Source organism: Tursiops truncatus, chromosome 5 (assembly GCF_011762595.2).
Source record: "Tursiops truncatus isolate mTurTru1 chromosome 5, mTurTru1.mat.Y, whole genome shotgun sequence".
Taxonomy (NCBI): domain Eukaryota; kingdom Metazoa; phylum Chordata; class Mammalia; order Artiodactyla; family Delphinidae; genus Tursiops; species Tursiops truncatus.
This window is the reverse complement of record NC_047038.1, coordinates 1,980,086-1,994,327: the sequence shown is the minus strand read 5'-3', so window position 1 is coordinate 1,994,327 and position 14,242 is coordinate 1,980,086. Positions and strand designations below refer to the sequence as shown.

At 54.4% G+C, this 14,242-nt stretch overlaps 1 protein-coding gene across 11 annotated transcripts in view; it reads right to left on the bottom strand.

Moving 5' to 3' along the window:
- Positions 1–197: 197 nt before the first annotated feature.
- ADD1 (adducin 1) overlaps positions 198–14,242 on the bottom strand; it is a 76,378-nt gene continuing 62,333 nt past the window's right edge. For 5 of the 11 annotated variants that reach the window (XM_019951343.3, XM_019951345.3, XM_019951346.3 and 2 more), the window contains 6 exons: positions 12,706–12,807; positions 11,941–12,030; positions 11,132–11,224; positions 6,671–6,827; positions 4,157–4,255; positions 198–2,128 (listed from right to left, as the gene is read on the bottom strand). In XM_019951343.3, coding sequence (XP_019806902.2) covers positions 1,764–2,128; positions 4,157–4,255; positions 6,671–6,827; positions 11,132–11,224; positions 11,941–12,030; positions 12,706–12,807 — 906 coding nt within the window. In that variant the 3' untranslated portion in view covers positions 198–1,763. The other 6 variants (XM_019951344.3, XM_019951347.3, XM_033856554.2 and 3 more) reach the window with 5 other exon arrangements.

Here is a 14,242-nt window from a genome sequence, read left to right as displayed (position 1 = left end):
CCTGCCCTCCGCGCCCTGTGGAAGAACAAGCGGGCACTGGGGCAGGGCACTTCCAGGTAGAGAGTCCTCCGTGGTCCAAAGTGACAAACTGCGTGGGATCTTTTTTTAGAACATAAGATAAACTTCTGAAGTCCTATTTTAAAGGAACAAAGAAAAGGAATTAAGATGCAAGACTGCTTCCCAAGTTTAGACAAGGAAACTGCTTAAAGAATTTTATTTGTGAGTAAAACATGTTACAGTGAAGAAAGGCTGTAGAAGTTGTCCTCCCGAGCCTGTGTCTGTATATGCAACTAAACTTCATGTTGTAATACAAAGAGTTAAACTACAAAAATGAAATTAAAGTCATTGCATACCTGGGGTCAGAAGAAGGGATGAAAGGAAGAGCCCATGGTTAACTGAGGTGCAGGGTGAGGGTGGAGAGCTCTGCCACCATCTTGGCAATGGAACGATACACAGGAGAGAAGTGGCTTGCCCACCAGTAAGCTCAAAGCAGAGGTCAGCGCCATGCAGCCGCTTCAGGTCCTGCCTGGGTGTCGAGTGTGTGGGACCTGAGCCCACGTCGGGCACTGGGTCCCCCGAGGGCCCCTCCCCCCTCCTGGGGACCTGTCTGGGAGACAGGCTGGCACTGGAGCTCCTGGGACAGGTCACTGTCGAAGAGACACCTGGCCACCCACTAGTTCCCACTAAGCAGCTAGCCGCTATCTTCCAGGGATGTGAGTGCAGTGAAATTCACCGTGGCGCTGGAGGGCAGGAGGTGGGCTCCACGAGTGACTGCACAGGGCGTCAGGTGGGACCCCTGGGGCCAACTCCTACCCCGAACTGCCTTCTGTCAAAGTGAGGGTACCCTCCAGGCCGAGCCGAGCCGCGGTTAAGAGCAGACCCCCCAGGACAGCGCGTGGAGCCCTGCTGCGCTCTGCCACAGGCCCTGGGGAGAAAACGAAGCACAACGCAGACCGTTCGCGCACAGTGTGTAGGGTGAACTGCAGACTTTCTGAAAGAACATCTAGAAAGCACTCTTCCCCTCCTGATGCACCTTCCCTATGACAGGGAATCGAGAGCCCCCAGTGAGTAAGGAACGGAGCCCCAAGTCTGGCTTTGGCCGCGGGGGGCCGGTGAGACCATGCATAGGTTACCTGGGTGTACACAGGCCTGTCCGCTGCTGGGACTGCCGGCTCAGCCCAAACCCACCTCTCAAAAAGTCCGCCATGGTGGCCTGGGCCATTGGCGGGGACACGAGTGTTCTCACAGGACCAAGGCTTTGTGTATCCGAACAAATGAGATCACTGAGCAGCAGTGATAATGCCAGCAAGAAGCTACAGGTGTGATGCAGTCACCCGAGACCTCGGGCTGAAGGGAGCCTAGCAGAGGTGGGCCGCGGATTACTTCACAAGAGAAGGACAGCAAGAGCGGTGGAGGCCAGAGCTGGCAGGGCCACCCCCGACCCAGCCAGAACCCGGACTTAGCTAAGCCCCTGGGGACAGCGTGTCCCCGAAGGGCTCATGAGATGGGCCGAGATGCTGGTCCCTGCAGGGCAGGGCTCGGAGGTGGACGCAGAGACCAAGTCTCCCCCAGCACCTGAGGCTGCCGGCTGGGCCGCTGCGCGCGCACAAGGTTAGCACCGGTCTCCGTGGGGATTCGGTCACGCCGCGAGGGGAGCGCTAGCTATGCAGGGGTGGGCCTTTTGCATTCCATTACACAAGAAGACAGGGCACAAGACACAATCGGGGACAGCCTGGTGGCATCGGTTTGTGCAGGAAGGGCCTTCAGGAGTCACTCCTTTTCTTGCTCTTCTTCAGGAAGGAGGGAGTGCGGAATTTCTTCTTCTTTTTGGAGGGGGACTTGCCCGGAGACCCATCACTGCCAGGGTCCACAGCAGCCCCCTCCTCGGCAGCTGGGGCGGCGGCCTCGTCAGCCGCCTGGGCTGTGACTGGCTCAGGGATGGCCGCTGAAGGGGACCTGGTGGGGCCTGCAGGGCCCCCGGCTTCACAAAGCCCCTCTTCCTCCTCCTCCTCCTCCAGTGTCGGGAAGCAGAGCGCTTCTGAAGGCTCCTCAGGGGACAGGTCAGGGAGAGTCTGCGTGAAGGTGGCGGCATCGCTGTTGTCTCCCGAAGCCGGCTCCTGCGGCAGGTCTGGGGGAGGGGTGGGAGAGGCGGGGTTAGAGGGCGACTGCCTGGACCTCCCAGGGGGATGGCCAGCGCCCTGCACCAAACAAGAGTGAGAAGCTGTCAGCAGGATCTACTCTGCTTCCGGCTGGCTGCAGCTTACAGTGCAAAACGGGGGCTCAACCTCAGGGTGGTTTTTAGCTCCTTCTCATGGACAACGTGCTGACAAAGCCAGACACCGTCCCAGGGCTTCGGTCCCCGGTCACAGAGACGGTGACGAAGGCAAGTGGAAACACTTTCAGTATTGCAACGTCTGCGCTAAACACCTGAACGCTTTTAAAGGACATGTGTTAGTAATCCTGAAATCAAGCCTAAATTTGTATCCACACCTGGTCTCCCCCAAGGAGACAACTATGTAAAGCTGCGGCAGCTGGTAGAAAACTACGAGCTGATTCCCAGACCAACATCAACACCAAACAAAGGCCATTTTAGGCTGGAGAGTTAAAAAAGAGATGAACGCTAAGGGAAGGGACAAAAAATTCAAGCCCCCTTAACAATTTGAACATGGAAACATAAAAGAACCAAATGGAACTTACTTTAAAGAAACAGCCTGAGGACTGGTTTCTAACTGACCCTGGGGGAAACCAGTTTTGTAGATTTTTTAAAATAGTCCACCAAGGTACCAGCCACTGGCAGGTTAGGCAACAGCAAACCTTCAGTGCCTGGAAATCTAGCCAAACGCCCGGAGGTGACCAGAGGCTGGGCTGAGCTGCGGAGGCGCGGCTGCACGGGACTGGGCGGGAGCAGTTAGGACTCGCTCCGCGAAGCATGCAGAGGTGGCCTGTGGGTGCTCAGGGGAACTCTGACCATCTGACAAATGTCACATTGGGAAAACAGCACTAAATGTCACTCTTCCACCCCCTCAAATTAAGCTTAAGCACCCAGTTTAAGCAGAGATCCAAACACATGCGACCCCCGTGCAGCAGGTGGCAAAATCCCAGCCTGAGTCTAGTTTAGACTTGTCTCGAAGGCTCAGCAGGACCACGTGGTCCTTCTGAAACTTCTGAGACCCAGAGTGCTTGGAGCAGTGCCACCTCGGCCCTGGGGGGACTCGAGGACAGGCTGCCCACCGCACAGCTCAGGGGGACCCAGCCCCTTCCAGGAAGGCCACTGCCCAGAATGGAGGAACTGGGTAGAAGAAGGGCCTTTGTTTTTATTTTGAATAAACAAAAAACAAAAATTAATAAGCAACAAAGAAGCAGAGGAATGAGGCAAAGCACAGGGAAATTCCAATTAAACAGCAGAGGGCCAGGCAGCAGGCGGTACTTACTATGGTAACAGGTACTCTTTAGCACATCCACCTCCTGTTTGTAACGCAGCCACAGGAAGAGAAAAGCACAGGTAGAGAATCTATGCATTCAGTCACAGCCATCGGGTTACAGAAGGAGAATGGCCAGGCCATTCTTGTGGACACAGAAAAGGGCAGGAGGTGGGCCACAGGCTCCCGACAGGCACGGGAAGCACAACGTACAAGACCGAGGGACAGACACGCAGGCCACACGTCACAGAAACACGGTGGGTGGTCTGGGAGGCCAGGGGAGGCGGGCACTCTCCACGGACTGGGAAATATGGCCAAAGAATGCAGCCCTGTGGCCCAGACACGACAGAGGACGTTTCCGGGGCTGATCCGAGCACAGGAAGGTTTAGGAAACGTGCAAGCAGTGGGCAAAACTGACATCGAGAATGAAGGCAGGTTCCGATCCCCAACGACTGTCCTCCCACCTGTGACGTCACGCTAACGAATCTGTGTGGCCTCAAGTTACCCCGGACAGAACCAACACGGGAGCGGAGGCGGCTGGGCAAGCTCAGCGCGGATGATGTACTGGTTTCCATGCAAACGCACTCGGCTGTTACGTGTCAGTTCAACTGCCACACTCAGCTGCTTTTCTCACACAAAGCCCGAAGTTCGGCCCCTCCTGGCGATGCGCCCCAGGCGGCCGTGCACCACCCTCCCACACGGGGCAGCCGCACACCCACCTCCACCCCAGGGCTCACCTTCCTCCAGCTTGATGGGGGCGCTCGGGGGAGCGTGGGGGGCAGCAGGGGGCTCTGGAGGGCTCTCTTCTTTGTCTTCTCTAGTCTCGTCCAGATTCTCTGCAGGTGCACAGAGGGCGGAAAGAGCACGGTGAAGGCCTTTGGACACGGCGGGCCTCCCCTCGCCCCCTCCTGGGCGGACGGGCCCTCCCGCCCTGCCCATCGGGCTGCCTCGGGGAGGGCGGGGGGGCGGGGGCGCTGCTCAGGCCGCAAGCAAGAGCCCAAGAAGGGAAGGGCTCGCAGCCGCTGGCCTCAATTTTCCCCATCCCTACCCAAGAGGACAAAGGAAGCCACTCCTGACTGGGCTGTGGATCTCGGTTTGAGAATCTGCCAGAGCTGCCTCTGTGACGGGCTGTGACCCGTGACCCCCCGCCTGTCCTCTCCTGTCCTCTAGTGAGGGGCCCCTCCCCATGTCCTCACCATCCTGCCTCTCCCACTGCTGGGCAAGAGCCCAGGGTCCCAAGCACCCTCGCCCTACTTGCCACCTCAGGCAACATTACAGGAGTGTGACCTTGGTTTTAATTTGTTATTTAGAGCATTTTCTACCAATAATTTAAACTTGGCAGTTGTAACACGTACTTCTATTTTCTATAGTGAAGTATGCTAAGGACCAGAGGAAAAATTACAAGAACTAGGTAGGACTCAGGACCCAGAAGATTCCAAGTCCACCTCTCATTTAGGGAAAAATATATACCAGTATTATCTTAATGCCTTAAATCTCCTTCTCTCATTGAAACTTTTCATGTTAATAGCTTCGACCAACTTGCCTCCCCAAGTCCCCCAAGCCTGCAGCTCCCTTCCTGAAGCCAGGTGTCTCTAAACAGAGGCATTCACACCTCCTGCCTGAGGGAACAAATTCCTTCAGCCGGAAAAGCAGCCAAAGGCCAGGGGCTTTCTTCCTCGTGCCTGAGGTGCTGCCTCGCAGACAGCCTGCGATCACTGCGGCACACACTGCCCGCCCCCCACGCCGTGCCCAGATCCAGCACCAGTGCTGGGCAGGGCTTTCCTGGCAGTGGCCCCTGGCTGCCACTCCCACTGCTGACAGCTCTGTGATCGCACAGCATGATCACAGCTGTCCCCATGCACATCCACTCACTTGCTGTGACATCACTCCTCATGGAGCCTCACATATAGAGGAAATATTTGTATCTTGTGGTTTAACTCAAACAAACAAAAAAAAAATCCGGGTTTCCCAGACACTGGAAGGGTCTGAGTCCAAAGGGAAGACACACATATATGTGCCCAGGAACTGGGATTAGGCTACAGGACCAATAGCTCAGGCCCACACACCAGTTCTTACTCTAAGGCAAGTAATTATGGCCACAGCTCAGACAGAGCTTTCTGCAGGGCTGCATGCACCGCTCAGGAGATGATCAGAATCAGTGCTGTGACCAGAAGATCAGGCTCACTCTGAATCTATGTGCAGCAAGCCTTAATTTTAATGTATATATAACCAAGCGACAGGCAGTGATGGTGTAACACACTGAAAAACAATTCAGCAGCAGTTTTTTTGCACAACTCAAATTCCAATAGCAGCTATGTGATGCATTATGTAATCGGTCTAAAACAAGACTAAAAAAAAAGTTAAATTGGGGCAAATCAGAGGTTGCGTTTGAAGCAGGAATAGTTCCCAGGATGGTCCCCCATCGACCTGGAGGGTAACTGTGGGATTTCCATTCCAGGAGGGCTGCTCCCAAGAGGAAGAAGCGTGGTCCATACTAAGGTCCCGGGGACAGCAGCATGAACTTCCTGGAGGGGACGTCATGCCCCAGGGTCTTCGTGGTAACCAACCCAGGGCACTCAGGGACAGTGATTCAGACCCATGAGCCTTCGTGTCAGAGGCAGTGGGAGGCTGGCTTCTCTCTTAGTTCTCAAAATGTCTGGATGTGCTTTTAAAAACCTGAAGTATACACCACTGTAAAGCAATTATACCCCAAGAAAGATGTTAAAAAAAAACCCTGAAGTTTGAAACAAGCTGCTCCCAGAGGTTCTGGCTCTCAGAGCCGTTTACTTTCCTTTGTTGTAAAACAGTCCCAACAAGTTTTGCAAAAATATGACCTCCTATGTCAGTGAGCTACCGAGAGAAACAAAGGCTGCACCAGCATTGGCCACACCCTTCACAGGGTTTCGCTCGTCCCTGGGCCTGTGACCACGCCCAGCCAGGGAGCTCTCGGGCTTATCGAGGAAAGGAGTCCGTCAGAAAACTCCAAGCCGTGACTTCAGCTGAGATGAAGGTGGGAGGAGACTGCGTGCAGGGGCGCAGGTCACAGACCCGGGCCGGCCTCCGCCACACGCGGCCTTGTTCTTGGGAACAGACTGCTCTATTCCGCTCTCTCCGGGAGCAGAGCAGAATGCACACGGAATGGCATGCTGCGCTTATCTTCCATGGCCACCTACAGTTGGCCCAGGACAGAGGAGCCCGCGGAGCACGTCCTCCTGCCTCCTCCTGCACCCAGGACCCACGGGGCTGCTCACCTTCGGGGCCCCTGTGCTTGCGCTCCACCGCTCTGCGGTAGTCGTCCAGCTCGCGGTCGGTGAGCGTGCTGAAGGGGTTGGGGCCCGTGGTGCTCACAATGACGTGGGGCTGGTACTCCTTCTCAATGATGGCCTTGGAGGCTGTCACCAGCTCGCCCTGCGGACAGAAAGGGAGGCTGGTCTACAAGAGCCCTGCCGCTCCAGGACTGTCCCTCCTCCCGGGCAAGGGTGGGGCAGGGCGCACACACATCCCTGAGAGGCCCTGAGGCTCAGGCTGAGCGGCAGCCTTCAGCAGTAGAAGACTGAGCAACACATGCAGCTGGGGAGAGACTCCTAGGAAAGTCCTTCAGATTTCAGAAGCAAAGGCACCAACGTGCAGATCTAGTGGGTAGAGCACCCCAGGGAGAGGCCCATCCCCTCACAGACAGACAGGGATGGATGGAAAAGGGGACTTTTCAAGTCGACTACCCTCCTCCCAAATGAGAAAACGTCATGACCACAACACTCAGATGGGTGTGCTCGGAAATGTGCTCATGCTCTAAGAGCACAGAAAAGTTCTGTCCTTTTGACTGTGCATTTGATTTGTAGCTAGATCCTGTTAACTTACCGCAAAACATTAAGAGGTAACAGAATGTCACAAAACACCAGCACTTGTCTGAGGAATTTGGAAAAGTGTAAGAATTTATACAAAAGAAAAAAGAAAGCTTAAGCAAAGCAAAGCACACAGGTGGCCCGGCCCTCGAGGAGGAGGCCAACGCAGCCAGGCCGCACAGGCAGGGAGCAGCGGGCAGCCCTCGGGCGCTACGCCCGCCCACCCTCGCCTGCCCAGCACAGCTCGGTGCCCCGCAGCCCGCCAGCTTGGCCCCCACACCCTCTGGGGCTCAGTTTTGAGAAAGTTAACCAGAACCCAAGCACGTGCCCGTTACTTAATGAGAACTCCTGAAAGCCAGTGAAAACGGGAGAACCCACAATCACTTCGATGCCAGGCCTGGCCCGGCAGCGCTCTCCTCGGTGGGCGAACCCCAGAGGGAGAGGGCGTGCCAGCGACGTGCTCGAGAGACAGGGCCAGGCCGAGTCCCAGGAAATTCAGCCCACCGGCCAACTGCTCCCCTGGGAACCTGGGCTGAGCAGTCACTGTCCAGCGACACGGACCCCAGGGGAGAGAAGGAAAAGGCTGAAATCCGCAGCCTGTGCTCAGAGAGCCTCGAGATCGGAAGTCAGCTGCCTAGATGGGGAGGGGGCTCCTTCTGAGCGGGCCCGACCCCAGGTCGACCGGCTTTTCCTTCAGAAGTAGCCCAGCCTCCCCGGACAGGCATCGGATCCTCGTCTGCCACGAGTTAGCTCTGTGGCCTAAGACAAGCGCCTTCCTGTCCATGGGCCTGTTTTACAGGCCTCAGGAGGGGCCTGCCTGGCTGACCATAGCTAAGACGTGCTGAGCACTAACATTCTAGGATCTACGGCAACTAGGGAACTGCGTTTGCATCCTGGTATCACCGCCAGTAAAATGAGATGGAGATTCGAGCTTTCAGAGAAATGTTTACATCACTTAAATCAAATGTTCAGTCAACTGCCACGGAGATGCCCTGTGGTCAAGCAAGGTCCTTTCTGTCTGGAACACCTGGCCCTCGAGGTGCAGCATGGCCGGCTCCTGCCCCCACCAGCAGGGAGCTCCCTCCTCCAGATTCCTCAGCCGAGGGCCGAGCTGCCTTCCAGACCAGCTCTTAACAGATACAGGGACACAGGGACCCTGCTATTTGGAGGGAAGGAGACACAGATACGCTTGAGATGCAGAGGGACGCAGGCCCGCTGTGGAGCAATCGAGGCCGAGAAACCAGGATGCGCAGCGGCTGCTCCCGCCAGCAGGCCCCGCGGAGACTCTCGCTGCTGCCGTCACTTGGAGCCACCACCACGGGCTCTCAGCAGGACAAACGCCCAGCAACTACGTCTGCCCCGACTGACACCACCTGTGTGGGATAACAGCTCCAGCTCCGAAGCTGTGCAAACCTGGTCTAGTGCCCTGACCTCTCTGAGCATCAGGTTTTCACCTGTAAAACCTACTCAGGTTTGAATTTACACTCCAGGTGCCGGGCCACACACACACTAGATGCTCAACACCAAGTGCACCGGGCGAGTCCACAAGCTGGGCCGCAGGCCTCCTTGCATTTCTACCATGCGGCAGGCGGCTGCAGGCACACGCACCAACAGGGACGCTTACGCTACTCAAATCGCACAAGAGTTCTCCCCCGCGCTGGACAACTTTCGGCGTAGACTTTCCCACCCTGGTCTCTAACGACTCGATTCAGTCGTGATGAGGTCCAGAGGGCTGCATGCTGGCTTGTGCGGCACTGGAGCCAAGCGCGCCTGCAGCAGGGCTCAGCGTTCCTTTCAGAACCGGAGTGTCGGGGTGTGGCTGGCGACGCACTGCCCCTCCTCCGTCAGAAGACACCCCCTGCCCTGTGTGAACAGCTATCACCATGAGGGAGAGATGGAGGCAAAGCAAAGTCCTTCCAGAAAAGCCCCAACTTCCCGAGTCCCAAACACCTGTTCCTCAAGTTCTCAAACGGGCAGCAAGTATCCATACACTTGCCTTACCGGGAAGAGGACGCGTTTAGGACATTAACAAGCCCAGTCCTTCCCTGGTCGAGTTAGAACTCAACTCGCCAGCAAGCAGTGCCATCTTCCAGGAGTAACGCCATCTGCACTTGAGGTCCACACGAAAGGACGTGGACACAGACCCAGCCCAGGACGCTGGTGGAGTCAAAGCACACTCTCACCGCTGGAGGGAGACACCCGCCGCGGGAAGAAGACCAAGGCTGCGAACGCGAGCGCCAGGAGGATGGGGGAGGAAAACCAGGGACAGAAGCCTGTGTCTGGGGATGTCGACATCCCCCCAGCTGGGAGCAGTCTCCTCGGCTAACCTCACCGGACACGGCACTCACAGCGGCACGCCGCTCAGATCTGCTGCGGGGAGGACGCCGCAATCTCCACGAGTCTCACTCCCACAGACTCTCAACTTCCCAGCCAGGCGTGAGGGGGGCCCTACGTACACCTCTTCGGGAAGCGGTCGCAGGTGACTGTGACGCGCCCCCAAATCCGAACACCACTCGGCAGAGCGAGAGCCAGACTGTAACTGGAGCCACGAGAGCTCCCTCCAGTGCAGCTCCCCGGCCCACCCTGCATACAGCCCTCACAGCAGCACGCAGAAACCACCACGTGCAGTGTAATGCCGGAGAGACTGCACAGCAATGGCTAGGAATTCGGCTCGAGCCCACAAAGCTGGAGGTGGCTTGGGGTTTTCACAGCAAGCACCCTGGGGTCGTGGACTCAACACACTTGGACGCATCTGAGAGAAAGAATTATGAACTAACAAGATCACAACAGCTTCTGGTCCAAAGGAGCGACATGAGAAACAAGCACCAGGGGTAAGAAGCCATCTTTCTCCCCTGCTCTGAGCAGTTCCTCTAAGAATGGCAGCTGGAAGTACTCTCTAAGGACGAGGAAAAATGGGGCCCACTGAATTAATATATAAATGTGCAAGAAAATTTTATCAGCAGGGCTTCCAGACAGGCATATAGGATCATTAGTGCAAATCTGATTTCTCTGGCAATGGGAACATTGATAAAATCATATTTGCCTCTCACTGGGGGTGTATTAATCGAAAGAGACCCTGAAAATTCCCTTTGAACACAGGGTACACACCACTAAGACACTCAGCCACGTGGGCAGCCACTCTGGCTCTGCACATCAGCAGCCTGAGTGTGTAGAGGGTTTCCTTCCACCTGGGCAAGTTACACCAGATACATTTTCCACCTACTGTACATGTCAGGCACCCACGTACACAGAGAAATTACAATTCTGGGTTTCAAATTTTCATAAGTATTTCTTCCCCCTTGCAACATTTAAAACAATCTAGGTTTTTTTTATTTTCTATTTTTTTAAGGTAAAAATACATTTCCTCAACCAGGGCTGGCAAAGACTGTCCTGTTTCATTTCCCAGCCCTCTGAAACGACGTCTTTCAATCCTACAACCTCTGACTGCCACGCTCATTTCACCCGCGGTCACAGCTGAGAAGCGAAGGCGGTAGGTCTCGCGGGGGAGCTGACACGCTCGTGGCCCACCCGTGAGCCTTCTGCAGTTGGCACCTTGGAAAAGGCAAGCTCCTCAATCCCCAAAGCATGCACCAGCCAAAGTCACATGCAGAACTTCAGAAACATCCCTAAGGTCAGCCATTTCTCAGCACAACATAAAAATGCTAAAAATTGTAAAAATAACCTCATACAAAATGCTGTATTTAAAGAAGCAGAACAGAACCTTTTGGACGATCTCACAAATAACTGAGAGATCCGTTTAAAGCTCCTGCGGTACCTAAGACAATACCTAGCGAGAGCAACGGGTGGGGGCGGGGGGGGGGTAAAGAGCAGGGTGTGCCGACAGGTAGCTGAGGACGGGGCGGTGAGTACCTTTCTAAAAGAGACAGACTTAGCGGGACTAAAGGTCTGCTCTGTACGCTCGAGCCCTTCGATTGTTTCCGTACAGTCAGAGAGGGGCGCGTCCTGCAACAGTAAACTGAGTCGTCAGAGCCCACCAGGCCCGGCTGTGGAACATCAACGAGAGCACAGGATGGAGCCAGCTGAGAGCATGCAGCGGGACAGCCGTCCACAGCGATGCAGCGGTGATGGCGGTGCAACGTGCAAACACGGGCCACAGAACCAGGACCACAGCTGGCCAACGTCAGAAAATGCAACAACAATCACCAACCCCAGTGAGTCATGTTTAAAACATTCGGTGGCAACTTCATTTTCAGAGATAACTACTTACACAATTATCTTCAATGTGCCACGAGGTACAATCCTTTTACAGAAATGCGTGTAAATGTGGACCACATTTACAGGAACCCTCTGCACTTTTCCCCAAGCAGCACTTTGTTGTGGACAGCAATCTATACAAGAACCAAAGTCCACGACACCCACCCTCTTCCAGCGTTGTACACAGTTCACCGCTAACACCGGGCGGACCCAGGCCCTGAGCCAGGCATGCACGATGCGGAGCTGGGCTGGGGGGGGACACGGCCCTGGGCATGCTTATGCTTGGTCTGCCACTCAAGGAAAAGTGGCTGGGTCACTTCTTATCATGAAGACTTTGAACAAAGAAAACTGGCTGCCTAGGACACTTACCTCATAGTCATTCTCTCCCAACTTAAGAATAATTTTGGAGCAGGCAGTCATTACAGCCACCACCCACTACCGTCAGAGACATTCTGAGCTCTCACCTGGACGAGGCTCCTGTCCATCACTACACCACACAACACCTGGGACTGGGGGCCCGCGGTCTTAATGTCCTGTAGGTTCTGCTCTCGAATCTGAGGATGGCAAGAAGGGAAACACACATCAACAGTACAGAGAAACCTCGCTGTGGCTGAAAGTCACCGTTTGTGCTCTTGGGCCCCCAGCACAAGCTGCTATTCTGTTCTGCCCTGCACCCCAGTGGGTCCTGCGTGACCACCGTGCCCGCTTAACGGTGCTGGTCCAGCCCGATTAGTAATTCATGGGTCTGAGGAGATGGAGGGCCCCTTCCAGATGACTTCGGCAGGCACAGACCTCACTGAACTCACTAACTTGAGGGGAGGCACCCCCTGTGTGCCCATCTTTTAGTGACACTGTGAACACTGGTGGATCTCATGTTCCAATATACCAAACGTTCTAACTCTTCAAATGAACCCTGCAAGGCAGGGGGCAAAGGCTGTTCTTGCCAGGAACAGGCTCTGCACCTTCAATTCTGCCCTGCTATGTGAGCAGGTGCTGGTTCAACAACGAGGGCGAAAGCGTCTGCTGCTCACGCACTGCCACGGCACTTCGTCAGCACGGCAGCAAAGCAGCGTGAAGGGAGGACCTCGGCAGTCACGTGGTGGCAGCAGAGGTCCTCCTGGAGCTACACCCTCTCCCCCTGCAGCCGCAGGCCTCCTGCCCCACCCAGGGCTGCCTCCTCCCGCACACATGTCAGCTTCCACCGATTGCTGGTGGCAGTCAGTGCACACCTTGTTCCTCATCTCCTGGACCTCTTTTGGGTTGGTGTTCAGTGGGACGAACAGGTTGGGGACGGCAGAGGCGGGAGTCCTGTGTCCATCCTCTTTAGTCCACTGTAATAGCAAGGACAGTTGAAAAGTCAGAATCGTGACAACAGTAAGTGACACCACAGCATCCAGTCTGTCCAACTCCTCTCACATCTGGTCATGCACCGAACTTCACAGAGAGTGAACCAATGACCACACCGCCTGGGTCACTGCAGTGGCTGGAAACCAGTAATGCTGGAAGCCAGAGCTGTGACTGACTGGCAAGTGCCAGCCAGAGTGCCCAGCTGACATCTAGGGTGCGACACGGGCTGACGACAGAGCTATGCCCCATGACTCCCTCGGACAAGCCGTGGGGGACCCTTCAGAGCACACTGGTTCACCACTCTGAGAGTCCTCAACACCAAAGCCAGCTGGAAGCATGAGATGACAGGGTCATGAGAAGCGGTGTGATGCTGCTGTCCAGGTGAGGGGAGACTCTGTGCGGTGAGGCAAGAGTGGGCATCACCAAAGTTTTGCATTAAAATAAACTACCGCACCAGAATGTACTGTTTGCGTAGCTGTTTCAACCCAAGAAGATTACTGTGTGAAGACTTATACAGTAGCTACCTGCGGAGGAGTTTGGTGATGTCAAACACTTTATATAATTAATACTTTTGAGTGTTACAAAAATGTCCCAAACGAACTTAAAGCGCTCATGAACCCTTCCTGGAAGGCTGTTTTAGACACCAGTGCGTGTTATATCAGCATGCTGCACCTTTCATGCGTACTTTTTTTCGGACCTCCAATCAAGTATGAGATTTTTAATCAAATTCTAATTCTTAGGCATGAGTAGGCACTGAACACTAGAACAAGCCCACCGTAGAGAGCACATGTTATGCCTTTCAGAGTATTTTCAAGAGGCCATAAGCTAGCCATAGACCGAGGCTTTAAGGAGAGCAGCAAAGCCGCCCAGTGCTGGGCCGCTGTGAAGGCAGCGTGGGATGCGCATGAGCTGCGAGATACTCACTGACGCTTTATCTCCTCAGATAGAAATAACTCCAGCTTCTTATTAAAAATAATTTTTAGTTAAAACATTAAAACAACAACCTCAGAAACTTGAACAAGTTTGAAAACTTAAGAATAATTATTATAAATTAATATACCAACCTGAAAACAGCGCATGGAATTCGTATTACTCCAGAACAGTAAGAAACAAATTTAGAAGTTGAACAAAGTCTCCCCTTCAATGTACACAGTGACTAAAATACCTAAAGCAATTTAATATTTTTTTCAAGCTAATAGTAAATAAGGCTCAAAGCTGCTGCTACACATACACTTTGGAAAAATTCATCACAGCAATTCAGCACTACATATGTATGTGGTCAGCAGAAGTTGTTTTTAGGCCCACTCCCTTTAACAAGTGAAATAAGTTACAAACTAAACAAATAAAATGAAAAAAGAAAATAAGGGACAGAGGGAGAGAGAGAGGAAGTGGGTGAGAGGGAGCAGGAAAGGGGAGACG